This window comes from Pezoporus occidentalis, unplaced genomic scaffold (assembly GCF_034315485.1).
Source record: "Pezoporus occidentalis ecotype Australia unplaced genomic scaffold, CSIRO_AGI_Poc_V1 ctg176, whole genome shotgun sequence".
NCBI classification, from domain to species: Eukaryota; Metazoa; Chordata; class Aves; order Psittaciformes; family Psittacidae; genus Pezoporus; species Pezoporus occidentalis.
Genome location: NW_026913596.1, coordinates 475,862 through 501,809, shown reverse-complemented (window position 1 = coordinate 501,809; position 25,948 = coordinate 475,862). Strand labels below are relative to the sequence as shown.

General features: G+C 62.0%; 2 protein-coding genes across 16 annotated transcripts in view; one reads left to right on the top strand and one right to left on the bottom strand.

Annotated features, from left to right (window-relative positions):
* Positions 1-135: 135 nt before the first annotated feature.
* On the top strand, positions 136-16,255 carry KCNAB2 (potassium voltage-gated channel subfamily A regulatory beta subunit 2). 9 transcript variants are annotated; one of them, XM_062614527.1, is made up of 17 exons: positions 136-207; positions 4,972-5,090; positions 5,371-5,412; positions 11,857-11,900; positions 12,331-12,368; positions 12,476-12,555; positions 12,933-12,977; positions 13,078-13,122; positions 13,194-13,237; positions 13,351-13,437; positions 13,713-13,757; positions 14,443-14,528; positions 14,716-14,836; positions 14,975-15,069; positions 15,212-15,332; positions 15,419-15,507; positions 15,885-16,255. In XM_062614527.1, the coding sequence occupies exons 2-17, from the start codon at positions 5,014-5,016 to the stop codon at positions 15,972-15,974; spliced, it is 1,149 nt and encodes a 382-aa protein (XP_062470511.1). In that variant the 5' UTR covers positions 136-207; positions 4,972-5,013; the 3' UTR covers positions 15,975-16,255. The 9 variants fall into 9 exon arrangements, with proteins under 9 accessions (XP_062470511.1, XP_062470513.1, XP_062470512.1 ...); XM_062614526.1 differs by lacking the exon at positions 136-207 and adding an exon at positions 1,838-2,236; XM_062614529.1 differs by lacking the exon at positions 5,371-5,412.
* Positions 7,001-25,948, bottom strand: part of CHD5 (chromodomain helicase DNA binding protein 5) — a 34,770-nt gene continuing 15,822 nt past the window's right edge. For 4 of the 7 annotated variants that reach the window (XM_062614518.1, XM_062614520.1, XM_062614522.1 and 1 more), the window contains 21 exons: positions 25,682-25,806; positions 25,030-25,261; positions 24,835-24,960; positions 24,566-24,738; positions 23,780-23,954; positions 23,560-23,646; positions 23,105-23,193; positions 22,812-22,945; positions 22,544-22,688; positions 22,045-22,198; positions 21,844-21,923; positions 21,605-21,734; positions 21,332-21,421; positions 21,051-21,188; positions 20,782-20,890; positions 20,501-20,633; positions 19,858-20,053; positions 19,543-19,706; positions 19,341-19,455; positions 19,174-19,223; positions 18,069-18,722 (listed from right to left, as the gene is read on the bottom strand). In XM_062614518.1, the coding sequence (XP_062470502.1) occupies positions 19,216-19,223; positions 19,341-19,455; positions 19,543-19,706; positions 19,858-20,053; positions 20,501-20,633; positions 20,782-20,890; positions 21,051-21,188; positions 21,332-21,421; positions 21,605-21,734; positions 21,844-21,923; positions 22,045-22,198; positions 22,544-22,688; positions 22,812-22,945; positions 23,105-23,193; positions 23,560-23,646; positions 23,780-23,954; positions 24,566-24,738; positions 24,835-24,960; positions 25,030-25,261; positions 25,682-25,806 (2,603 nt within the window). In that variant the 3' untranslated portion in view covers positions 18,069-18,722; positions 19,174-19,215. Of the gene's footprint in view, positions 7,014-18,068; positions 18,723-19,173; positions 19,224-19,340; positions 19,456-19,542; positions 19,707-19,857; positions 20,054-20,478; positions 20,634-20,781; positions 20,891-21,050; positions 21,189-21,331; positions 21,422-21,604; positions 21,735-21,843; positions 21,924-22,044; positions 22,199-22,543; positions 22,689-22,811; positions 22,946-23,104; positions 23,194-23,559; positions 23,647-23,779; positions 23,955-24,565; positions 24,739-24,834; positions 24,961-25,029; positions 25,262-25,681; positions 25,807-25,948 lie in introns of those variants that run through there. The other 3 variants (XR_009964020.1, XM_062614519.1, XR_009964022.1) reach the window with 3 other exon arrangements.

Sequence of the window (25,948 nt, the reverse complement as noted above, 5' to 3'; positions counted from 1 at the left end):
GATGGTGCCGCACCGCGGGGGGCGTGGCCTCGCCGGTGGGCCCGGCCGGCGCCGCAGCCAATGGGAGCAGCCCTGAGCATCCGTCATTTGCATGCGGCGCGAGAGGCGTCCGGCGCAACCAATCAGCGTCGGGAAGGGCGGGGCGGGGCGGGGCGTGCCCCCCACGAGGGCGCCGCGGCGGAGCGGTGGGAGCGGCGGAGCGGGCAGGTGGGGCCGGGCCCGGGCGGGACGGGACGGGACGGGACGGGACGGGAGCGGGGGGACGGCGGGGATGGGGCCGGGGGCGAGGCCGGCGGCGGGGGCGGGGATGCCGGAACCGGGCGTGGCCGCGGCCTGCGCTGAGCCGGGGGAGGCGGGCGGGAGCCCCGGCAACGCGACGCGGCGGCGGGAGAGCGCGAACGGGGGAGCCCGCGGCATCGCGGCCCCGGGACGTGGTCGGGAGCGGTTCGCTTCTGGCGGGGACCGAGCGGTCGCGTTTGCTGCAGGAGTTATTGGCTTCTCTCCAGCGGTCGTTGGAAAGGGGAGACCCCACTGCCGCCCCCATTGACCCACAGATCCCCCGCAGCGCCCGCATTCCTTGCCCTCCACGGCCCACCCGCTGCCACGGCACCCATCAAGCAGCCCCAATACTCAGGGGCTTTGGCTCATGATCCCCCCTCCAGCCTGTAATTAGGGGTGGTTCCCATGTGGTGGGGAGTCCTGTCAGCCCCATACCCAATTAACCGGACACCAGGTTGTCGTAGGTAACACGGGCATCCTGGAAGCGCTGGGCCTTCATCCCAGTGAGAATCTCCTGGCAGAAGAGCAGAGCTATGCTCTGCATCACTGGGAATTCAGACCCCATCACAATAGGCTTTGCAGCGGCAGGGCACCCAGCAAGCCTTCCAGAAACCACAGGTTCCTTCCAAATCATCACTGGGAATGTTGTGAGTGCCAGATCCGTGCCTGTAGATAGGCATGTTGCATATATGCAGTGATTTTCGGGCTGGCTGATGAGAGATGCCTCTGCTTGTAGCTGCTAATGGAAGATGTGATTGAGCCTCTTCTCTTATTAGTTGTAATTATTAATTGTAATGAGGAGGGCAGAGGGGCTGGACGTTGCTTCCCCACTCTTGGTGCTCTCATCTTGGAGTGAGAGCGGAATGACTTGGTGCCGGCTTCCACCATCACTGGGATGCAATGCTGATGCCAGAGAGCGCTCTCCCATTGGGACAGGGTTATGGCCTCCTGCCACCATTGAGCTGCTGCAGCATGGAAAGCGGGAAACCTACTGGGGTCACCCACATGGGCAGTGCCAAGCGGGTCCCAGTCGTTGCCAGCGTGGTTCAGAGCAGGCAGCATGCCTGCTGGCCCTATCACTGGCAGGGTGCTGCTGTGAAGCTGAGCAGGACTCAGCTCATGGCAAGGGACTGGGTTTTCCTAATTCCTAAATGATAAAGCACTGCTGCGCCTTCCCAAAGCTGACCCCTTTTTACTGCCTTGGCCTCTGTTTTTTGTGCCACCACCACACTGCGGGATCCCAGTGCCATGCTACTGCCTGGGACCGGTGTGCTCCCATCACCAGAGTGCCTCCAAACCAGGCGCTCCAGGGCGGTTTTTTTGCCCAAGGTGGCTAGAAAGCAAAAGCCACAGAGAAGCTGTGATTGGCACAAGCAGAGGGTGGCCAGCAGCATGTAGTGCCCGGGCTGGGAGGCAGCATTGCCCATGGGCATCCCTGTTTGAGTTCATAAGACAAACACCCAGTAATGTATATATAGCATGGAAACATCCTGCCTCAGGCTCCCTATGGGAGACGAGCCTCTCACCAGCACTGCGCAGGGTCAGCCAGCAGCGGGTGGCAGCCACTCACTGCCCACGCGTGGTGCTGCCGGTGCCGGGCTGCGGCGCCGACACGGTTAAGGCACCGGTAGGATCCGGGAGCCGGGCTGCACGCCACCGGCAGCCAAACTTGCCGAGTCAGGATGTGAGAGCAGCAGGAACGGCTCTGCAGCATCCCTGGGTGCTGCCGCATCCCGAGGTGCGGAGGGCTCGGCTTTCCCCTCCTGCACCGGATGCCTCTTCCCAGGGACAGCGCGGGAATGGGGTAGGAACCGCCATCCGCCGTGCTTGCCCCCGGCTGCCGCAGCTGCTCTGCACCGGCCCCGCTTCCCAAACCCGCAGAGCCGCCGGCTCCGCTTTTATCCCATTGTTGGTTTTGCCTCCTGACCGCGCATCTCCATCCGAGCACCGGAGCCAGGTACGTGCGGTGCCGCGGCGGGGGCTCGGCCGCGCCTGGCCGGCAGCCATGGACACAGCGGGCTCCTGCCCACCGGCGCGCTGGGGAAGGGGCAGGCGCTGGCGGGTGCCGCACGTCGGGGACCCTGCTGGACCCCGTCACGTTGGTGCTGCTGGTACGTGACGGCCATGCAGGACGAACCCGCCCGCCGTGTCGTGAGTGCTTTTGGGCTGTGTCATCCACCCCGGAGCCTGCGCTCCGGCACACACAGCACCATCGCGGGCGACCTCACGTGTCGCAGCTCAATCCCCGGCGCTGAGCCTTGTCCTGATGCCCGGTTCTAAACACACCTGAGCCCACCGGGCACGGGCAGAGCCAGGCATGAGGAGGGGAGGGAAAAGGCTGCTCTGCAGCAGAGGCTTCCCCGGGCAGAGGGAAGGGGCAGGGCTGCTGCGCTGCGGATCCTGCGGCGCCGGTGCTGCGGGCAGGGGGCTGGGAACACCGGGGGGGTTCATGGCACCAAGCAGTGCAGGGCACGGTAACTGTGCCAAAGGCACCTTTCCCGCGGCTTGGGGGGGGGGATGTGCTGAGGCTACTGGTTGGAAACCCGGTGAAATAGGGATAGAAATACAGGGATGGGTACCCAGAGCGGGGTGATGCTCGGCGCCGTCCTCACCTGAGCAGCGGGGAAGGACACCGGGGTACCCAGGGCAGGGGTCCCGCTGCTCCCTGGTGCCTCACCCACAGGGGCTCATCAGAGCTTCATCCTTGTGTTCAGCTTAATTCCATGGGCAGTTTGACCTCCTCTCCCTCTGACAGCAGCATGTTTGGGATGCTACCCAGGCAGAAATCCCCCCTGTGTCTCAGCACCGACACTTGCACCCCATCGTGCTGCTGGGGATAGGGATGGAGCCCAGGGGGGAGCACAGGCTCTTGGGGTACCCTTCACCTGTGTCCCACAGAGGAAAACACTTTTCTTCCCTCTCCATCACCCCACGGAAACTCCTGTGACTGTGGACTCGCAGCTGAGTTTTGCTGTGAGGAAGCTGAAGGTGAAGAAGTGGTGCTTGAGGAAGCACCAAACTGCTGGCACAAAGGGGTGCTCTGGCTCCTCAGGGTGCTGAGCCCTGCCTGGTGTGCCGATAGTCCCGTGGTGCTTCCTGGCAAAGTTCCTCCAGTGCACCCCAGACTTGCCAGCCAGAGCACTCGGGCCCCCCAGCATTACCCCGAGTTAACGGATGTGAAGCACTGATCCTGCTGAAAACTGGGGAGAGCTGAGCCCATGGCAGTGCTGAGCCCATGGCAAAGCTGAGCCCATAGCAAAGCTGAGCCCATGGCAGAGCAGAGCCCGTGGTAGAGCCAAACCCATGGCAGTGCCAGGCCCATGGCCGAGCTGAGCTCACGGCAAAGCTGAGCCCGTGGCAGAGCAGAGCCCATGGCCAAGCTCATCCCACTCGCATCCCCCATATGCACTCCCTGAGCCCGTCCCGAGCCGCACAAGAAGTTGCAGTCAGTTTGCGGCAGGGCAAGGAAGGAAGCAGCTGGGCTGCACCCTGTGCCTGGGGCATGGGGGGTCCCCCAGCCCCCTCCGGCTTCACTGCACTGCCACTGACAAAGTGACCCTGCATGGACCTGCGGGGCTCGCAGGAGCGCGCAGGCAGTGCCAGGGCTGGCAGCGGCGCTGTTGGAGGCAGGCACACGGGCACCCGTGAAGGTGACACTTGCAGCAGCCAGGAGGAGCCGGGAGGTTGCAGTGGCTCTGGGGGCTCGGCAGGGTCGCAGCGGGCAGCGCAGGGGAGCAGAGAGAGCCCCGGCTCCCCCGAGCCTGCCCGGTCCCCATCCCGTGCCTGCGGCCAAAGGGAGGAGGGAGCCGGGGCCGGGGCCGGGGCTGCGGTGGGCGGGCGGGTGGCTCCGCGGGGACGGGCTCGGCTGCCGCAGCCGCTGCCATTGGGCCGCGTGGGCTGCAGGGGCTGCGCCGGGCTGCAGGCACGCCGGGCAGGGATGCGGGATGCGGGAGGGATGCGGGATTCGGGCATGCCCTGCTGGGATGCGGGCAGGATGTCATATGCAGGCACGCAGTGCTGGGATGCGGGAGGGATGCAGGATACAGGCATGCCCGGCTGGGATGCGGGAAGGATGCAGGATGCTGGCACTCTGTGCCAGGATGCAGGATGTGGGAGAGATACAGGATGCAGGCATGCTGTGCCAGGATGCAGGCAGGATGCGTGCCAGGACATGAGCACGCTGTGCTGTGCCATGCTCCCGCTCTGTCCAGCCGGGGAAGGAGCTGGAGGTCTCTCAGTCTCCCCAGAAAGCTGCTGGTGACCTGAGGTGTAAAGCTGAGCCTGAAGGAAGGTGTCTTAAATTGAACATTTTGCCCCATTTCTGCAGGGAACCGTTGTGGATTCCTGGGATACGGGAAACTGCAGATGGTGTTGAAGGATGGAGAATGGGAGCAGGAACACAGCTCCCGAGGGAGTCATGCGGGATTATCCTGGGCATGGCAATGGGGATAGGAAGGGTCAGGGTCCCTGCACTAAGCTCCCCCTGAACTAAGCCCCCTGTCCCTCAGGGCTCCTACCTAGGATGGGTTTGGGATCAGTGGGCGTCTAGAGCAAGCAGGGCTGCCCTACCCTGCCTGCCGCTACCCGCACCGGGTGCCCATCCGGCCCCGAGCTTCTGCAACAGGAAGCGCCGTCATGCGCGTGCCCCAAAAACCCCCATTTCTTCCTCATTTTCTCTTTCCCCTGTGGCAGGGGTGAGGCAGCGAGCGGCTCCGGGGAGCCCAGGCTGGCTCCATGTATCCCGAATCCACCACTGACTCCCCGGCGCGACTCTCGCTGCGGCAGACGGGCTCCCCAGGCATGATTTACAGGTAAGGATATGGGGCGGCGCTGGGGACCCACACCCGGGGCCACGGCACCCCAAAACCACCTTGTGCCAAAACCTCCTGGACTGCAAAGCCCCGCATGGCAGCAGCGGCGGGTCTGGGTGCCATGGGACGAGCGGGTGCTTTCGGGGAGCGTGCCAGTGCCCACTGCACGGATGCAGCATGGGTGGGTGCCACCAACCCTTCCCGTGGCCGCTCGGTCCCGCTCCACCTCTCTAACGGGGTTTGTGGCATCTTTCTTCTTTCTCCCCTTTGCTGTCGGAAGCGCGAGGTACGGGAGCCCCAAGCGCCAGCTCCAGTTCTACAGGTAACCCGGCCCCTTTCCCTCCCTAACATGCCCCCCCGGTAAGCAGACACGACCAAAACCCTGCCTGTGCCCAGGGCACTGCTGGCACAGGGTGGGTATCACCAGCATCACCAGCACACAGTGGGCATCACCGCGTCTTTGCCCGCTCCTGGGTTTGGCACTGCGACTGGGGACTCTCGTGTGTGTCTGGGTGGGTTGGAGCTGCCCTCACCAGCTCCCCAGGCCATGGAGCACGGCTGGAGGGCTACCGGGGGTCAGCTGCCATAGGGATGTGGGGCTCAGATCAGCTCTGGAGCATCCTGCACCAATGCTGCTCCTGGAAGAGCCTGCTGGCTTTTCCCAAGGGCAGCTCCAGGAACCTGGCCAGCTGGTCCGCTGCTCCTTCCATTAAGAGGAGCATCATTAAGCAGTACCCAGCAACACTTTCCTGCCCTCTCCACCCTTTTACCGTCTGAAACGAAGGCGAAACTTCTCCCTGCGCGCTGTGCCAGCAGCAGCCTCAGTGTTGCTGGGGCTGCAGCAGCCCCAGAACCAGCCCAATGCTGGACCCAGCCTAGCTATAACAGAGCGGGGGATGAGGGGCTGCCCCCCAGGGTTGCTGCAGCCTCCCTGCTCCATCTCCTCATGTGGCAACAGGAGAGGCTGGCCCGCACCCGGGTGCCTTGGCGGCACCGCGAGGGCGCCTGTCCCAGCACTGCCAAGCCACTGGTGTGTTGTGGCTGCTGTGAACCAGCACTGAACCACTGCGCTGTGGGGACCAAGGAGGGACGGGCTCCGCCGCGCAATGACCCGTCCATCCCCGCCACCCCAGGTGCCGGTGGTGCCGGACCTGTCACCATGGGGCGAGGGTCGGCTGCGGGTGGAGGCGGCGATGCCAGTGTCGAGAGAGCAGCGGCACGGCTCCGGCTTTTAGCGAAGAGGCCATGAATAATTTAGGTCCCCTTCGAAGGGAAGAAAATCCCCTAATAGGGCTAATGGAGCGCGGCGAGAAAGCTGGGCTCAGGGGGGACCGGTGTAGCCGCCAATTGCTTTGGACTCTGAGCACTGACACTCCCCTAATGCAAAACCACCCGGCTCTTAAAGCTGCCCGGGGCTGCCCACAGCGGTGCTGTTGGTGAGCAGCAGCCCTGGTGTGTGGGTGAGTCAGGGCTGGTGGCACGGGGATGGGCACTGCCTGTGCGGGCAGCAGGGAGGGTGCTCTGCACGGGCGATGTGTTGGCTTGGGGAGGTTTGGGGGCTTGGGGTCTCTTTGGTTTTAGGCAGGCTGTTGGGTGCCGATAGATTCCCAGCTTGGTTATAGCCTCTCCGAGCAGCTTCTCTGTGCATCCACTTGTTGTGCCCCGGGTGCGCGCTAATGGTTCCCTGTTATGGCGCAGAGCTTGTGTCCTGTTCCCATCCCTGCTCCTTTCCTGCTTGGGCTGTGGCAGCTCCTGCTTCTTGTCCCTCAGGCAGTGCCAGGATTTCTCCTAATGAACATGGATGAACCTGCTCCCTCTGCGCTCTCTCCATCACCCCACAACGGCTCAGACGAAAACCAGAGGGGTGTCGAAATGAGGCAGATCCTGCCCCATTCCTCAAAGCAGCCCAGACCAAACCCGGCTCTGCTCACTGCAGCCATTTCATTGAAGCTCTAGAGCAGCCGTGCAGCCGGCGCAGCCCTTTCCTGCCCGCTGTCAAGGAAAGGGATCCCACTGGAGCCGGATGCTGCACCCATGCTCAGCAGGAGCCACCGGTGCTGCCCCAGTTCAGACCAGCAGTCGCAGAGAAGGGCTGGTGCCGGCAGTGCCAGCTCTGGGCTCAGCTTTGTGGCACAGCAGGAAGAGGTGGTCAGGGTTCTGCTTGGCTTTGCTGCAGGAGACGAGTCCTTTTCCCCTCTCTTCCCCACATTCCAAGCCCTGGCTGTGGAGCAGCCGCGTTGGTGTTGCAGGAGCTGCCCAGGGGTTTGGTCTCCCCTTGCCTTTTGTCCTCTTGGGTTTCTTCTCTCACGGTCACACCTCAATGGCAGAGAGCGCTTTGCTTTCAGCTCCTGCTGCTGTGAACCTGAGCTTCACAGGGAAACAAAACACCGCCGGTGGGAGCCCGGCTGGGGCCTGATGCCGGCGCAGCTCCGGCTCCAAGCGCTCCCCGCTCCCAGCCGCTGCTTCAGCGCCAGCGCCGCAGCTTTGGCTCCCGTCCCCACTCCTCTCAGACACTGAGTGCGAGGGAAATCGATGCTGGTGAGATCCCAGCCAGAGCGGCGGCGAGCACCTCGGGTGCGAGGAGCCCACTCTGCGGCAGCCTATTTTCGGCAGCCCGCACCGGCTGGGAGGTCGCTGCCGCGGCTGTGGGGAAGGTGCTGGATGGTGGCACAAGTTGCGGCATTGTGCCGCAGGCATGGCAGCCATTGGCGAGCCACAGCCCCTCTGCGGGTGCCCTCCTTCCATAGGAGCCCCTTTCCCATCATGACCTCTCCCGCCTGCCGGGATTCAGTGCCAGATTCTCACCAGATTCTCACCCCACCTCTACCAGCTCCCAATTGTAACCCAACTGGTGTGACTGGGAGGCTGCGCAACCAGGGCACATAGCAGGCTGCAGCAGCTCACCAGGCTGGCACAGCCATGGTGGGCACCCACTGCAGCCCCAGCTGCCCATCACCGCATCATTCCTTGCCATGCTGCCATGCTCTCCCTTTGCGCTTCGGCTTCCTACCAAGGCTTTACTCTGCTGAAGCGCCTGGCTTTGTAAGGGTCCCTGTGCCGCAGCTCCGGCATCATGGCGCGGGCAAGGCTTTGCCCCAAGCATCACTGGACCCCGGCGCTCTCCCAGCTCTCTCCATAGCATCACCGAGCGGTCGGCAGCGTGCCCGGCACACGGAGCCCGCGCCACGGCAGCGGGATGCTGTCCATGACGTACAGCGAGAGCCTGCGCAGCGTGGCCAGCCGGCACCCCCCGGAGTGGGGGCTGCCCCCAGCGCCCCGGCCGGCCGATGGGCTGGAGCTGCGGCGGCTGCGGGACGTGCGGGCAGCGGCACGGGCCAAGACGCTGGAGGAGTTCCTGCGGATGCATGGGCTGTCCCTGGCCGACAGCACCGCGCGCGCCACCGGCATGAAGTACAGGTAGGGCAGCGCCGGGGCATGGGATGGAGTTTAGTGCTGGGCTTGCGTCCGGCTTCCATCAGTTTCCCAGTGCCGTGCTGAGACTGGGACGGGCGATGGCGTCGTGGCTGATCTTCATGGTGTGTGAGGGGGAGGCAGGTCAGCGCCGCCACCTCTTGCGTGCTCGATAAGCTTTCAGCTTCTCACTTGACATCCCCTTTTGCTGCTGGGAAGTTTGCAAGCGCAAAAGCCCCCCGCGCCTGTGAAGAGCAGGCAGGTGGAGCAAACAGCTCCAGAAATGCTCCACCAGCCTGAGGAGCACAAGGAGCAGTCCCTTGCGGAGCTGGCGCGCCGTTCGTTTGCATGCGGGATCCGGGCGCAGCACGAGGTGTATCAGGGTTTCAGGTGACTTTGGTCCTTCTCATCACCGCTGGTGCAGGGAGGATGCACCGGGCAGCCGGGCACGTGGCTCCAATGAGAGCACGTGGCTGTTATACCCAGCACACCTTATCCACTCTCCCTATCGTAGATGGGGTGCAGGGATGGGTGCCCCCATTAGGTTTGGGCTGGGGACAGAAGCTGATTCCCCAGTGACAATGCAGGGGCCCTGTGGCTCTGCCGTGCCACGGGTCAGGTTCCCCTCTGCTCACAATGACAGAGGTAACATTTACACAGTGGCAAGAGCCCATCTAATATTCATGGGCTCGTTATTTATTGATGGGGAGAGGCTGGCACAGCACCCCCAAAGGTGCTCCTTCGGGCTGGTGCCCCTAAAATCTCTGTGGTTGCTCCTGCTGTGGGGAGCTGCTGATTGGTGCCAGGTCCCCCCGCAGCGGTGCCGGCGCTGGCACTGGTGGGATTACCCAGCTAAGGAGCTTTGCGGCAGAGGGAAGCGGAGGAGATTACAAGATTCCTCGTTAGGTCAGGGCTGAACACACGTCGCTCCTTCAGCGGGAGCTGCTGGGCTGGGTTTTGCCTCAATCCTCTCCGCTGATGCTGGATGAAATCTGGGGGATGCGCTGCTGTGGCTGCACCCCCGGCGTGTGCGTGTGTGGGGGGAGCAACCGGTCCATCTTCGGCAGACCCATGGGCTGTAACCCCAGCAGAGCCGCCGGCATCATCTCCGGTGCGTTCGGCGCCGTGCAAGCGCTCCTGACGGCAGGTTGTGCTTCGGTCTCGCAGGAGCGTCGCTGTGGCCGGAGGGACCCCCCCCCCTTCACCCCAAACCTCAGCCCCGCGCTGCGCCCCACACCACGCCCGCAGGGGGTGCCCGATGTGGCGCAGGGGGGGTGGCAACGGGGGGGTACCCCCGCGGCGCTCCCCCGGTATTGAGGGCAGGAGGGCCGCCGGAGCCGCTCGGTGCCCGCAGCCCCCCGCCGTCACGTTGGCGGAGCGTCGGCGGGCGGGAGGAGCTCCCGCCTCACCCGGGGCGCCGGCTAAATTTAGGCATCTGTGGCGGCTGCCGGCCGGAGCAGCATGCAGGTCTCCTTTGTGTGCTCCGAGCACAGCATCAAGAGCCGGAGCGCCGAGGACCGCTTGAACAGGCAGAATGCCGGCAGCCCCAGCCTCGGCACCCGCGGCAAGTTCCGGGCCGTGGCCATGGTGGCCCGCAGCCTGGGGCAGCTCTCGGTGCAGAACGCTCCCTCCTCCAGCGAGTCCAGCGTCAAGCAGCCGGGGATGAAGTACCGGTAGGACGCGGGCGCGGTGGGTTTGCCGCCTGCTCGGCTGCTTCTGCTGTTGTTTAGGGGGATGCGCGGTGCTTGGGGGGGGATGTGGGGGGGGGGAGACCGGGTTGTGCCGCGCTCCCCTAATCCCCGGGTTGTGTTCTCTCGGTGCTAAAAGTGCTGACCGTGCGCCTCTCGCTTCCCTCGCTGTTCCCTCCTGTCCCCTCTCCGGCTCTGAGCCAGTGGCATGGAGGGGGCAGCCCTGAAACTGGGGTAGGATTAGGAGCATCCCAGTGCCTGCCGAGCCGGGGGAAGGGGGGGGGTCTGAGAGCCCTGGTGTGCGTTAATCCGTGGATGCTATGACATCAGTACCACACTGCCGGAGACTTACCTCCCTGCAAAGCCTGGATCCGGGTCCGGGTCTGGAAGCGAAGGGCAGCTTGTGTGCGCTGTGCCGCCCCGGCCAGCATCCACTGGGTTAATGTGCTCCATGTCCCCAGTGCTGGAGCAGAGCACAGTGGAACTCCCCGCCACGGATCAGCTTCATGCCACGGTCCAGCTGCCCTGCTGCAGCCCAGATGTGACCGGCACAAGGCACAAAGTGCCTGGGAGGAAGGCAGCATCACCACCATCATCATCCACATCAGCAGAGTCTCCTCGCACGGGTGCTGGGGCGGGCAGGAACACCAAACCCCTGCGGCAGCAGCGCTGGGGCTATGTGCGCTGGTATCATCCAGGCTCAGTTCTCCTGCTCCATGGTCCTGTCCCCATCCCAGGGAGCACACCAAGGCCACCCTTTTGCAGGCAGGGGGTGACTGGCAGCTGCAGAGAACAGTAGCACGGGGGGGATGCTCCATGCCAAGGGATGGGATAGGAAAGTCTTGGCACAGTGCTGGAGGATGCTTGGCTCCCCCAAGATCGCTGTTGAGCAGCAGCCGCTCAGCACTCTTGAGCAGGAAAGTGCCCATCAGCAGCCCAGGAGGACTCCAGCAATGCTGGAATGGCCGGGATGGGGCTGGTGCCATCCCCACCGTGATTCCCATCACGGGGACTTGCGCCACCAAAACACTAAAACCAACTCAGGGCTGGGGGGAGCTGCTGCACATCCAGATGTTGAGCAATAACGCGGCGGCGCGGATGGAAGCTGCCCTGACCCACGGTTTGCCACCGTCGGGCCGGGTCTGCTGGGTACCCCGGTGCCGGTGGCGGCGGTGGCGGCGGTGGCGGTGCCTCCCCGGTTGCTATGCGACACCCGCGGGCGAGCTGCCGCGGCTCACCTACACTTTATTTATTTTAACGCTCGTTTCTGGAGTCTTTGTCATTCTTAGCGAGGAGCTGGTTCCCCAGCGCCGGGCGCAGGCGGCTGCCGGCCAGGCCCCCTTCCCAGGGCTGGGATTCAGGGATGCTCCACTTCGCCAGGACACCCGAGCATCCGAGCCCCGCACAAGCCCTGTTCTCCTTGCAGAGAACGGGCACGGCTCGGGACACATGTGGGATGCCCCAGGCATGATCATCTCCCCGGGTCCCATGGCATGCTCCCCCGGTGTGGATTATTAATCAGTTGTGGGGGGACCATCACTGTGGGACCATCTGAGGTGGGAATTGGGATGGGGACCAGGGACCGTGACCTCCCAGCCCCACGCGGGTGCATGAGATGGCACTTTGGGGCTTTCTGGTGGTTTTCCTAATGGGTTTCTGCCTTCCAGGAACCTCGGGAAGTCTGGGCTGCGCGTGTCCTGCCTGGGCCTGGGTAAGTGCCAGGGATTGCCGCAGCCCCTCAGCATCCCCTAGGTCCCATGCCTGCTGCCGGTGCTGCTGTGCGGAGGGAAGGAAAGGGTTTTCCTCTGGCCCCGCGGCGGTCTTGAGAGGCAGCCCAGAACTTGTCAAGTTCTTTCCTCTTCTCCTCCTCTGACATGATGGGAAGTGACTGGGCGATGCTGGGAGCGCCGCGCTGCACGCGGCGGGGCCAACTGTAGCCACTGCACGCTGGGGCTGAGCCGCAGGAGCCAGGGTGGATGGATGGGGCTGGAGGCTGTGGCAGGCGGTGCTCACCATGCTCACCACATTCACTGTCCTCACCATGCTCACCACGTTCACTGTGCTCACCATGCTCACCACATTCACTGTGCTCACCATGCTCACCGTGCGGACCGCATTCACCCTGTCTCTCTCCTCCACAGGAACATGGGTGACATTTGGAGGGCAGATCACAGACGAGGTAAGGATTGTGCCCCTGCACCCCATCCCTTCCCAAGTGAAGCAGGGGGCATGGTGTGCACCGGTGCTCAGCATCCCTTCAGCTGATGCTCCTGCTCTCCCCCGCAGATGGCAGAGCAGCTGATGACTTTAGCCTATGACAACGGCATTAATCTCTTTGACACGGCAGAAGTCTACGCCGCCGGCAAGTAGGTACCGCGCTTTTGGTAGTGGCACTAAGAGCCTCACCCTGCACCCCGGCACCTCCAAACCGCGGCGGTGCCGGGTTTACCAGCACCAAAGCGGCTGCCAGGATGGGGCTGTGTTTGGTCACAAGGGATGCTGGCTCCTGTGGTCCCACACTGCCTGTGCCATGTGGGTAGAGCCATGTGGGTATAGCCATGCACACTCCCTGTGCCACGGCTGCGCTCGGAGCGCGGTGGCCCGGAGCATCGCAGGGAGCCCACACACGTGCTTAAAAATAGCAGCTCACGTGTGGGGAGCAGCTCGGCTCCGGGTGCTGCAGCCGGAGGGGAAGCAGCGTCCCCGCAGCCACCGCATGCACTGACATCCCCTTCCCCTGCAGGGCCGAGGTGGTGCTGGGGAACATCATCAAGAAGAAAGGGTGGAGGTAAGGTGGACTTCATCCCTCTGTGGCCAAGCCATCGCCGTGGTGCCAATGGGCTGGGAAAGCTGGTGGAGCAGCCGGTGACTCTTCTCTCTCCCTGCAGACGGTCCAGCCTGGTCATCACCACCAAAATCTTCTGGGGAGGAAAGTAGGTAACGCACCCGCCCCGCGGCAACGGAGCCAGGGAGCGCCGGGCTCTCACCACCTTTCCTTTTCCAGGGCTGAGACAGAGAGGGGCCTGTCCCGAAAACACATCATAGAAGGTAGGGATGCTCACGGGCGCTGCTGGCCCCGGCGCCAGGCTGTGCGGCACTGGTTGCCCCAGCAGCCTATGGCACAGGGCGCGGTGTGCCTGATGGTCCCATCCGTGCCACAGGGCTGAAGGCATCCCTGGAGCGGCTGCAGTTGGAGTACGTGGACGTGGTGTTCGCCAACCGGCCCGACCCCAACACGCCAATGGAAGGTGGGTGCCGCGCCGCGGCGCCGCGCTGCTCCCCGCTGCCTTCCGTCGCCATCGCGGTTGGTTTGCGCCAGGCTTTTGTTTCAAGGGCATTTTCCCTTCCCGAGCAGAGTCCGCTCCTCCGCCGCCACGGTCAGCCTGATCTATGGTGAACCCTCTGCCACCCCAGCCCGGTGCCAGGGCAGCGATGGGGACGGGTTGGTGGCGCGGCACAGGCTGCTGCCCCCGGCCCGGCAGCGGCCGCCTCCACTCTGTCTAAATCTCTCTTTTATCACCAGGGGACCCATTTAGTTCCTCCAAGTCCAGGACTTTCATCGTAGAAGGTACTCCCTGCCCGCCGGCCGCTGCCTGCGTCCCAGCGGCACTTCCCGGGGCAGACCCCCCGTTCCTCTTGATTTCCATCCCTGTCCCCCAGCAAACCCCAGCATAAAACGCACAGGCAGCATCGGCACAACCAGAACACCCGCTGCCCTTCAGACCACCCCCAGGACAGAAGCAGAGCAGCTCCCAGCCTCCCCAGGGTCCTCGCCACGGGGCGCCCTTTGCCGCCGTGCCAGGACCGCGGCGGGTCCCTCCTCGCCGGGTGGCTCTGAGCATGCCGGGTGCCCGCTCTCCCCGCCTTTGGCTGCAGGAGCGCGCCTTGGCTTGGCCCCAGCCCGCATGGCTCAGGGCCGGCTGCCCCCAGAGCCCCCCCTGCATGGGGTCCAGGTCTCCCTCTCGTGCCGTGGGTGATGCTTCAGGCGCCTGCACCGAGTCGGTGCTGGTATCCTGCGGGGCCAGTGCCGGGACCCTCCATGGTGGGAGAGCCCCAGCATCACCAGCGGCATGCCAGGGTCAGCTGTGGTCCCTGGCACATCCCGAGCGGCTGCTCCCTCAGTCCCTGTCCTGCTCCTTCAAAAGCATCCTCCGGACACAGCCCAGCTCCCACCTCGGCATGGGGAGCGGGATGCTCACGTGTGCAGCATCCCCCTAACCCCTGCCTGCCGCTCTCCCCTTCCCTCCCGGCAGAGACGGTGCGAGCCATGACCCACGTCATCAACCAGGGGATGGCCATGTACTGGGGGACCTCGCGCTGGAGCTCCATGGAGATCATGGTAGGGGCCCCAGGGGGACGGCGGCAGAGCAGCCCCGGTGATGCTGATGTAATTGGGCAGCAGCTGTGGGGAATCAGGCGCTTGCAGATGCGCTCAAGCCTTAATTCTCCTGCGGATGGCTGCTCGGGGCTCGGCCGGGGGGGCTGAGGGGCTCAATGGGGTGCTGAGGGTCCTGGCTCTCCGGCAGGAAGCATACTCGGTGGCCCGGCAGTTCAACCTGATCCCACCAATCTGCGAGCAGGCCGAGTACCACATGTTCCAGCGGGAGAAGGTGGAGGTGCAGCTGCCCGAGCTCTTCCATAAGATAGGTACCGCAGCAGTACCCCCCATGGTGCTCCCCAGAACCCAGGCTGGGGGGGGCAGAGCCCATCTCCATGGGGCCGACCAGCCCCCGTGCAGCAGTGCCTGGGGGTGGCAGCATCACCCTCACTCTGATCTGTCCTTAGGTGTCGGAGCCATGACCTGGTCCCCGCTGGCCTGCGGCATCGTGTCGGGGAAGTACGATGGGGGGATCCCCCCCTATTCCCGCGCCTCACTGAAGGTGAGCCTGGGCCAGGGGTCACATCAGGACAGGCAGAGCCATGGGAGCGTAACCGACCACGACCCATGGAGTCTGGGGATGCTGCACCCGTGCGAGGGCTCGGTGCACCCCAACCCCACCATAACCCCGCTCCGCTCCCCAGGGATACCAGTGGCTGAAGGACAAGATCCTGAGCGAGGAGGGCCGGCGGCAGCAGGCGAAGCTGAAGGAGCTGCAGGCAATCGCCGAGCGCCTGGGCTGCACCCTGCCGCAGCTCGCCATCGGTAAGGGGACAGGGGGACACAGGGACACGGGGGGACAGCGGGGCCAGCCGGGCCCCGCTCAGGCTCTGCTCTCCCTCCTGCCCCAGCCTGGTGCCTGCGCAACGAGGGCGTCAGCTCCGTCCTGCTGGGAGCCTCCAACGCTGACCAGCTGATGGAGAACATCGGAGCAATACAGGTCGGTGCTCACCGCCGGCATGGACCACGGGGGGCTTTGCTCATGGGGCACAACGGGGCAGCGCTCCTGCTGCAGTGCTGCAATGCACGCTCCTGCAACGCGTGCGCCTGCAGCACTCGCTCCTGCAGCGCAATGCGCGGGGAAAAAGAGGCTGCAAACGTGGCTCCAAAGAGCACAGGGCTTGCTTCATCCGAAGCTGAGCGGAAGAGATGAGGCTTTGCTGGGCTGAGCTCAACCCAGGCTCCCTTAACTGGGTCGCTCATCCGGAGAGCTGGGGCTCGTAGCATCGAGGTCACGGGATGGAGGCGGTGAGCGCGGCTGCATCCTCCCGCCTGCTCCCACGGCACGATCCTGACTGCCATCATCGTCCCCGGCAGGTCCTTCCAAAGCTGTCGTCTTCCATTGTCCACGAGATCGATAGCATCCTGGGCAACAAACCCTACAGCAAGAAGGACTACCGCTCCTAAGCGCCCGCCGCGCAGCCCTCGCCGCCCCATCGCTTGCTTACGCTTTGTGGGAGCAAAGTGTTGAGCGTGGCTCGCGCCACGGGCCCACCACGCTGCCCCAGCCCATCGCACCGCTGCGCCCGGCGGGGCTCTGGCGCGGGGGCACAGGCGCTGGCGGGGCGCGCACCGGGGCCGGAGCCACCGCGGGGACCCGTTGCATGCGTCGCTGCCATCGGTGGTCGCGGCGGTGCGAGCGGGTGCTGTACGTCCGGATGAGGCCGACAACACGAAGCTGTTCCCCAGCTCTTCACGTGGTATATCCCATGGGAACACCGGCGCCTCCCGGGACAGGGGTCGGAGGGGGGATGATGGGTTCCCCCATGGGCATAGGCACCCGGTGAGCGAGCCAGGGTGCCCCGGTGAGCACAGGGCTGGGTGGGGAAGCGTGCGAGCATGTGGGTCCCCAGGCACATGTATACATGCAGGGACACGCATGCGTCTGCACAGTGCGTGCAGAGGTACACGCGTGAAGGTGCAGCACCGCTGCGGTACCCGCAGCCGCATTCACACAGATGGATGTGCACACGTGGCTATGATTACACGTGTGTGCGCACTCAGAGGTGCAGTGATCTCTACCTACATCCCTATAGTTACACCAGTCTTTATACAGGCCTCTATGCCCATTCACACGTAGACATAGATGTATGCAAGGGTAGATGCACACATCTGTGGAAATCACATATATAACACATATACCAACATACAAATGCAGACGTGTCTTCATGTATATACAGACATATCGATCTCTACAGCTGTATGTATATATCCATATAGAGAGATGTGCACATATCCCTGTGAATATATTGATTTGTATGGATATATATGCACACAGATACAGAAATAACAGATAAATAAGGAAATGTGTGTATATACAGCTGCATGTGCACATACATCTATAGCAATAGCTAGATGTGTACTATCTGCTTATTTCCACACCTCTATATAGAAACGTGACTACATATACATGGACATAATCATATTTGTAATTTAGGGCTCATAGGGCTGGGTGTGTTGATATGCTTACCCTAAAGGTGTGCGTGTGCATGTATAGAAATACAGGGGGTTATGTGTACACACACACAGGTCAGACATTAAAACACGTGTTTGGGGGTCTGTGTCCACAGACACACACACACGCATGCACATCCCCCCCTTAGATGTGTTGCTTGCTCTGTATCTATACCTACAGCCCTTCGTATATATAACTACATAGATGTTTGTATGCATATATAAACATATATATGCTCATACATATATGTATGAAGTTACAGGTACATATATCTGTATACACACATCTTGCACTATATATGTGTAGCCACACCATACACCTTTACCTGTATTTATATCTACTCTTATGTATAAATATATAAAAATTGCAAATACAGATGTGTGTCTGTGCATATGCACAGATCGATACACCTGTATATCCATACAGATATATCTACACGTGTATATATGTGCATATACACATATAATTTACAAAAATATATGTGTATATATATACACAGATACAGATATGTGTATGTACACCAATGTAAAGACGGGTTTATACATCCATAGCTACATGTATACATGCCTTTCTACCCATACCTATATACACACCTCATACATTGACTTACCCATATACATAAGCATAGACACCTGAACACACAGGTACTAAAATCACATTATATACACACACGTATAAAAATACACAATGTGTGCATACATACATCTCTACCTATAGCTGTACCTGCATATCTACACCTTTAGCTATACCTACACATCGATACCTGTTCATATCTAAACTGTGCTATCAATGTAGATCGACACATACACACACACACACATTTATGTTGTCCATATGTGTCCATGCAGAAAACACACGTGGAAGAGCCAGAGCTGGGAGAGGACAGCTCCATTGGCTGCCCATGGACCCTGCACACGTACATGTGTGCACACACGTGTGTGCAGGATGATGCAGGGGCTGGGATCGCATCTGGACCCCCCTCACCCCCACGGCGGGATCCCCGTTATCCCCCCCCCTCAAACCACTCGCCCCCACGAGGCTCCCGCTTCGTCCTTCCCAAGGGATTTATTAAAACACAGAGAACAGAAACCAGGACACACGGAGCACGAAGGGAACGCGGGGGCATCGCTCACAGCTGCCGCCAGCCTCGGGCACCGGCGTCACCCCACTCACGGCTGGCCCCATCCCAACGCCAGCCACCTCCTCCCTTCCACCCGTGGCACCTCCATCCACACGCCCCAAGCCTGGCACACGTGGACCCTGGTGCTGGGCCTCCCCACGGACGCACCAACGCTCTCACCGGGCTGGTTGGGCTCCGGCCACGGGGCTGGCAGCAGGCATGCACTTGCTCAAACACACGAGGACGTAGAAATGGACCTGATGGGGAATCCTGGGAGCCGGAGCCAGCTCGGATGGGTGCCTCAGCCTGTGGCGGGTCCCACGGGCTATCCAGCCTCCCCTCTCACATACACGCGCCACCAAACGCGGTGGCACCGGCTCCCCTGGCTCAGCCCGCCCTGCCCAGACAAACTCTTCAAGTCTTCCATAAGAAAGTGCAAAAGAATGTACACGAAATGAAGCCCGGTCCCGGCCGCACGGGGGGGGCACAGCGCTTGAAGCACACTTGAAGCGGGAGCACCCGGCAGCAGCTCATCCTCACGCAGCCAACGCCGCCTTCCCCTGCCCTTCCTCCGGGGCTGCTGCAAGGAGAGGGGAGGGAGAGGTGCCCATCAGGTGGGTCCAGATCCCCCCCTCCCCGGTGCTGAACAAGGGGCAGGGGGAGTGTGGGAGCCCCCTTGGGCAGCAGCAGCCGGCCCAAGGGCTTCCAAAAGGATCCTGATCCTGCCTCCAGTGCTGGTACCCACTTGAGGCTGCACTCAGACACCAGCATGAGGGGGCACCAGTACAGCCCCTACCCCATCATGTGTCTGCACATGTCATAGGATCATAGAATGATTTGGGTTGCAAGGGACCTTAAACCCATCCAGTCCCAACCCCTGTCACGGGCAGGGACCCCTTCCACTGGAGCAGCTTGCTCCAAGCCCCTGTGTCCAACCTGGCCTTGAACACTGCCAGGGATGGGGCAGCCACAGCTTCTCCTGCATCCCACAGACCCTGGTGAATGGAACACGGAGCAGGAGCACATCTTACCTCAGCTGGAAACGGGAGCTGGGGGCAAAATCGTGGGAACACCTAAATATCTGCGGAGAGAAGGGGAACCAGCCTGCTCACCCAGCAGCCTTCAGCAATGCTCCTGGTCCTCAAATCCCCCCCTGGATCCCTCTGCCAGGGAGCATCTGCTCAAACCCCCGACCTACCGGTCACATACGGCCCCAGAGGCATCTGGCTGTAGTTGACAATCCCGCCCGGCCCGGGACCTCGGAAATTCGGCCCAAAGCTGCTGTTGTAGATCTGGGATGAGCCGAAGGAGCCCTGTGGAGGCAAAGAGGGAGGAGGGACGCTGACCTGCGGGCCTGGCCCCAAAGCGAGGGGCTCCAGCCCGTGCCCATCCCCACAGACCTGCTGCACGGGGGGCTCCCCGCCGCGCGTGGCCAGGCGGCTCAGGATGCTCCGCTCCGACATCTGCAGGCGGGCGGCCACGGGCGGGATGCGGGACAGCATGGAGGGCAGGCGCGTGACGTCGGCCTTCATGTCGCTCAGCAGCTCCTCGAGCTGGTTCAGCACTGCGAGCACAGCGAGCCAGGATCAGGCCACGGGGGCACCCACCAGACACAGACAGCCCGCGTCCCAGCGAGCTCCAGCAGCTGGGAGACAGCAGATGGGGACAACCTCCCGCCTGGATTTCCCTTCCCACCCTGCTCTGCCCGCACCCACCCTTGTGCAGGACGGCGTTGGCGGGCTTGTTCCCAGCCAGGGACTCTTTAGAGAGGTGCTGGTGGCTCTCGGCAAGGCACTCCACTTCAGCCAGACGGGCGTTGAGGGCCATGGCCGGGTGACTGGGGTCTTGGGTCATGTTGAGGTACGCTGCCCTCCGCAGCTGCTCCTCGATCACCAGCGCCTGCTCCAGCAACTGGGAGGCACAGGAGGGGAAGATTCAGGCTCAGACCCCGCTCCGACGTAAATCAGTGCTGCCCCACGGGCTCTAGGCTGCCTCTGCCCTTATGTGCTCCAACTGGCCTTGCTCCCAAGAACTGCTGGGGGAACAGGCTTAGCCCTTCTGTTTGCTCATCCCGTTCAGACACTGAGCATCCCCGACAGGGATGGGGGCAGCATTCCACAGCATCACCGGGGCACAGCACTGGCCCATTCACAGAGAGGAGCCCATGGCAGCCATCCCCAGCCCATGCACCCCGGTGCCCATGAGCTCCCCAGGACCAAACTCAGCTCTGCTCTGGCAACCACGAGCCCCCGGCAAAGCCTGGTCCCAGCCGGCACCGATGGGCTCCCCATGGCTCTGCGGCACCGCTCTGGTCCCCCCCATTGGTAAGGACTCACCAGCCCTGGACCTGCAACTCGCCTTGAACCGCCGGGCAAGGAACTTGTTCTTCATCTCCAGGTAGTTCCCCTTGTGTATCTCTGACTTGAAGGGCTCGTTCAGGATCACGTAGCGCGGGTCGTTCTGGATGTCCTGCCAGCGGGCATAGCCGTGACTGGTGCCGAGGGAGCGTCAAGGGGAGAACTGGCCAGCGAACAGCATGCCCACCTCAGCACCAAACACCTCCCTGAACCCCGCAGAGCCCCCCTGCCCTCACTGCCACCCGTCAGCAGGAGGCACGGCCCCACCACGTCAAAGGGTACGTGACGATTCCTGCCAAGAGCCAGTAGTCGTGCCGGCGGTGCCAGATGTCGTAGATCTTGCCGGAGGAGATGGCAGCTCTCTCCTCGTTCTGCCACAGCGTGTGCAGCTCTGCGGAAGCAGGACAGCAGGGTCAGGCAGTGGGGCTGCACCGTGCTGCAGGCAGGGAGAGCAATGGCATTGCCCGGGGGGACATCGAGCTGCGGAGCCAGCATCGTCCCACTGCAGCCCCTTCACCTCTCTTTGGCCTTCCCGACCCCCCTGCTCCCACCTGTAAAGCCACCGTCAGCGATGTTGAACATGAATCGGAAGTTCACGTTTCTGTCATCCTTCTTCCCGTCCTCCTCTTCCTCTTTGTCACCATTTTGCTGAGCCTCACCTTGCTCCTTCTCCTCCGCCCTGGGGTCCTCTGCTGGGCAAACACAAGAAGTGGTGCTGTCTGATCGTACCCCACTGAAAAACCAGCCAGGGTCCTCCCTTCCCCCAGGAGCTCCTCGCTAACATCACTGTTAGAAAAGCCACTTCTTGCCCCAAAGCCTCCTCGCACCTCACCTGCTTTGACTTCTTTGTCCTCCCCTTTCCCTAGGCTGTTGTTTAACTCCAGCTTCTCCAAAGGCTTCTCCTTCTCTTGAATCCCCTCATCTGCAGAAGGGAACAGGACTATGAGGAAAGCTCAATGTGGAAAACACGTTTCTGGGAACTCACCCTTTAGGGTAGGGTGATTTTATTGTCTGTGTGTTCAAAAACTGCTCCAGCACAGATCAGTACTAGAAGCCCAGGCCATGGCTAAGAGGGGATTCCTCCATCCTAGCCCTAGACACTCACCTTTCACCAGGAGCTCAGGAGAAGGCGCAGCCCTTTCACTCTCCTCTTGCTTCTCATCCCTTGGTTTCTCATTGCTGTCGCAGCTTTCTGGGTGCTCTTCACCTTCCACCTTCTCAGCACTCACAGGCACCTTAACATCAAGCACCCACCCAGGTCAGCCCAGCCTTGCCCCCTCCCTGGGGAGCTCTGACCTTCCCCATAGACCACGACAGGGCAAATGCTGAAGGAAGCCACCCCACCTGGCTCTCAGACACCTTCCTGCTCTTCTGCTCCACTTGCTCCCTTTCCTCCTGGAACCCGAGCTGTGTTTCTATTTTGTCTGCAGCAACAGCAAAGTGAGGATGATCCTGAACAGGCTGCAGAGGGCTCTGCCTCATCCACCCCCCTTCCCAAGCCAACCCGAAGCCACAACCCCCCAGAAGCCCCACAGACACATCTACCAGTGAGGGAGATGGGTCCCGTGTGCGCTGGGCTGGCCGGGATGGGGGTGTTGGGATCTGAAGACACAATCTCACTGCACTTCTTGCTGTCCGGGCCATCGAGAATCAGATCTGGCGTGCTGTATTTGCCATTGACGTGCTCGAACTCCTGGACCTGGGGCAGACACACACCATCGAGTCAAACCCAGCAGGGACATCGCAACCGATGGAGCAGCAGCACCGCTGCCACCAGGGACACTTCACACCCCAGCAGGTCCCCAGCGTGATTCCTGTTTTGCCAGCCAGACCATTAAACCCCCGCTGATGCTGCAGCCTCGCAGGGAGGGAGCAGCAGGTTTGAAATGCAGTTTGCATCACCCCTGCACACTGACCAAACCGGATGTGCTCCAAGCCTGGACACTCGGTATGGGATCCCTGGGGAGCGGCTTTCAGCAGCCCACGAACCCCGCACGTCTCCAGTAGTACCTGAACCAGCACACTTCAAACCCTCCTCACCCACCTTCTTCCTTACTAGTGACATGACCCCGATCCGAGTGAGCACGTGCTGGCGGGACAGCCCTTCCCTGGGAACGCCATCCGCAAAGGTTTCGGCACCGTCCGCCCCGGGCTCACACAGATGCCGCATGAAGAGGGAGACGTACGCCCTGCGGGAGGGAAGGGAAGGGAACCTGAGCCCAGGCTGGGGCTCGCGGCAGAGCCGGCGACACCGCAGGGCAAGAGCCAGAGGCAGGACACAGCTCCCTCCGCCCGCCCGGGCTCCCCGGTACCTGAACTCCTTCTCGCTCTTCCCCCGCAGGTCCCGCACCAGCCAGTGGGAGTTGAAGGCGTCCTGGGGCGGCATCCCCCAGCGCATGATGGCGTTCAGGAAAGCCTTGCGCTGGCGGGCGTTGAAGCCAAGAACCTGCAGGGGCAGAGGCATCACCGGGATCACAGTGTGGCCTCGGCGGCACGCCGCACCTCAGAGCCTCATGGCTGCTACAGAAAGGCTGGGCCGGGACTAATGTGCCAGAGGCACGCCAGGGCAGCCCCTGGTCATGCTCTGGTTGAGGCCAACACTCACCTCGATGTTGCCCCCAACTCTTGCCAGCAAAGGAGGGAGAGGCTTGTCCCGGTCACTCTTCAGCTGTCTCCGGGATTGTCTCCTGCCACCTACAGCCAAGCAGCCCCAGTGATGGACAAGCCCAGGCAGCAAGGAAGCACGGCCAAACTTCCTGCATCCACTCCAATCCCAAAGCTTCCAGTCCCGTCCACCCACCGCGCGGGCCTCCAGTGCTCCTCATCGTTCCACATAAGGACCAGCCCATGGTCCTGCAGCAGCCAGCAAAGGAAACGGCCCATCGCCTTCCCTGCCACGGGAATGTCCTCACCTGGCAGCACATGGGGACACCTCCCCCTGTATGGAGGCCCAGAAGCACAGCATCCCCTCCAACCCGGAGTTTCTGCTGCACCCGGGTGCCAGTGGCTTCCCGCAGGGCAAAACCCCATGGACTACCAAATGCATTAACTCACTCTGACCTTCTGGCCTGTCTTCGAAGTCTTCATCCTCATCCTCAGAGCCGATGGAATACTCTGACTGGTTGTCAGAGAGCTCGTCCTGCCACTCTGCGGATGCCAAGGGAAGACAGGGTAGGAGGTGGCCCCAGGCAGCAGGCCCCTGCCTGGGAGGGACACCCCGAGGCAACATCAACTCAGCCAATAAGTCCCTTGGGCACCCGGAGCAGAGCAGTGGCCGTACCTTGGTCCTCCTGCGAGGTGTCGTTGTAGTTGACCTGCTTGCGGATTCTCTTCCCTTTCCCCAGGTTCCTGGCCAGATCCTCCTGCTGCTGCTCATAGTGGTGCCGCAGCAGCTTCTCCCAGTAGTCAGGGTCCACGTTCTCCTCTTGCTTGATGATCTCACGTTCCACCTCCTCCTGCAAGGCAAGAGCCAAGAGGCTTGAGATGGGGCAGCCACAGACCTGCAGCATCACCCCGCTGCCCCATCCTCTAAGAGCACTCCAGGGAAAGAAGGGGAAAGGCTCCAAGCCCCTGCCTGGAATTTGGCTTTGCCCAAAGGGACTGACCTCAGTGCCAGGCTCTCGAAGGGCTGGGAGAAGCTCCCAGCCAGAAAGAGTTCCTCCAAACTGCCACCCATCCCACCCTGCAGTGTTCACACTCCAAGGGAGAAACCATGCACCTGCAGAGACCTCCCCAAGCATCAGCCTGCCACCAGCTCCCACAACAGATGAAGGAAACAAGGCAGGAAAACAACCAACAGCAGCACAGTACATAAGCAGCCCCATGTGCCAACAGGGACAGAGCCTGGCTTGCACCATGGGTGCCACAGGACCAAGACAACTGTGCTTCCTCACTGCGGTGGCCCCATCAGCCCCAGGACCCCGGGTCTGGAACAATCAACAGCAGTCACAGGCAGAGCAGGAGGAGCCCTGCCCCACGCCGGAACGCTCACAGGGAGGGAAAGGGAACGGAACACGAGGGATGTACAAAGAGGTGCGATTGTAAGACATGATACTAGTCACATTACCACACCGTCCTCTTCTCTCACAACATACTGGGCCACTTTAAAGGAGCTGAGATACTCGTTCATGTTCTGCAGCTCTGTGTCATCAGTTGCATCCTGATTTCGGTCCAGCAGCTTTGAGATGGCAGCATCGTCGTAGTGGATCACGCTGCTGTCATCCACATCCTTATTGTCACCTGGAGAGCAAAGCAATGCTCGGATCACTGGGTGGAGACAGCTCAGGTACGGGCCAAGGAGGGGATGGGTCACCCGAACACAGGGTGGCTACAGACCTGGTGGGGTGCCACCGTGCTTCTTCTTCATGCCAGGAGTCACTGCACCCCCTTTGGCTGACAGCGTGTCGGAGAAAGGGGGGACAGCATCCGGCATGGCGATGCGCTGTCCCTGCGACACCATGCCTGCGGGGTCAGAGAGTGAGCCCCAGGCCCTGCCCCGTGCACAGCGTCCCCACTCCTTCCCGACCTCACCTTCCACGTCATCCTTGAAGAGCTCTTCTGTCCCAAACTTGAGGATGTCGTCCAGCTCCTGCTTGGTCATGGAGCCCGACTTGGAGCCGAGCCCCGGGCGGACAACCAGGTGGGTGAGCATCATCTTCCTCTTGGCCACCTGCGTGATGCGCTCCTCAACGGAGGCTCTGGTCACGAAGCGGTAGATCATCACCTTCTTGTTCTGCCCGATGCGGTGAGCACGGCTGAACGCCTGCGGGTAGAGCATGGAGCTGCTGAGGGGCCGCAGGTCCCACCCCGCCGGGCTGCATGTGAGGGCAAAGCAGGGATACACACTGCTCTTTGCTTCCCCATGACTCGTGGACATTCCCATGACTCCTGCTGACATGCAGTCCTTAGCCAGGGTCTGCCCCAGGCTCTGGGAAACACAAGTGGAAGCTCCCCAAACAAAGAGGGGGCACCTGGGTGGGAATAACCAGCAGGAGAAAGCAAGAAGCCCTTGGAAGAGAGCCGGCTTTAGTGCCAGCCCACGACATGGGTGCAAGACTGGGGCTGCTGAGCAGAAACATGCCCCCCAAAGAGAGCTCTCGAGGGAAGAGACCGCCTGCCCTGCGAACAGAGCAGAGCCCCAGAGGTACTCACTGAATGGGAAGGAAAAGGAAAAGTCAGAAACCTGGATGTCATTGTGGGGATTCCAGTCAGAGTCATAAATAATGACTGTGTCAGCCGTAGCAAGGTTTATGCCCAGACCACCGGCGCGGGTAGAGAGGAGAAAGCAGAACTGCTGAGCACCAGGAGCTGAGAAAGACAAGCCCACAGCGGGCAACGGGTGAGACAGGAAGGAGCGCGGTGTGCGTGGCAAGGTGCAGAACTGTGCTTTGGGGATGGAACCATTGGTGAGGGAAGGCAAGGAGTGACCCCACGGCTTCCCCACAGGCTG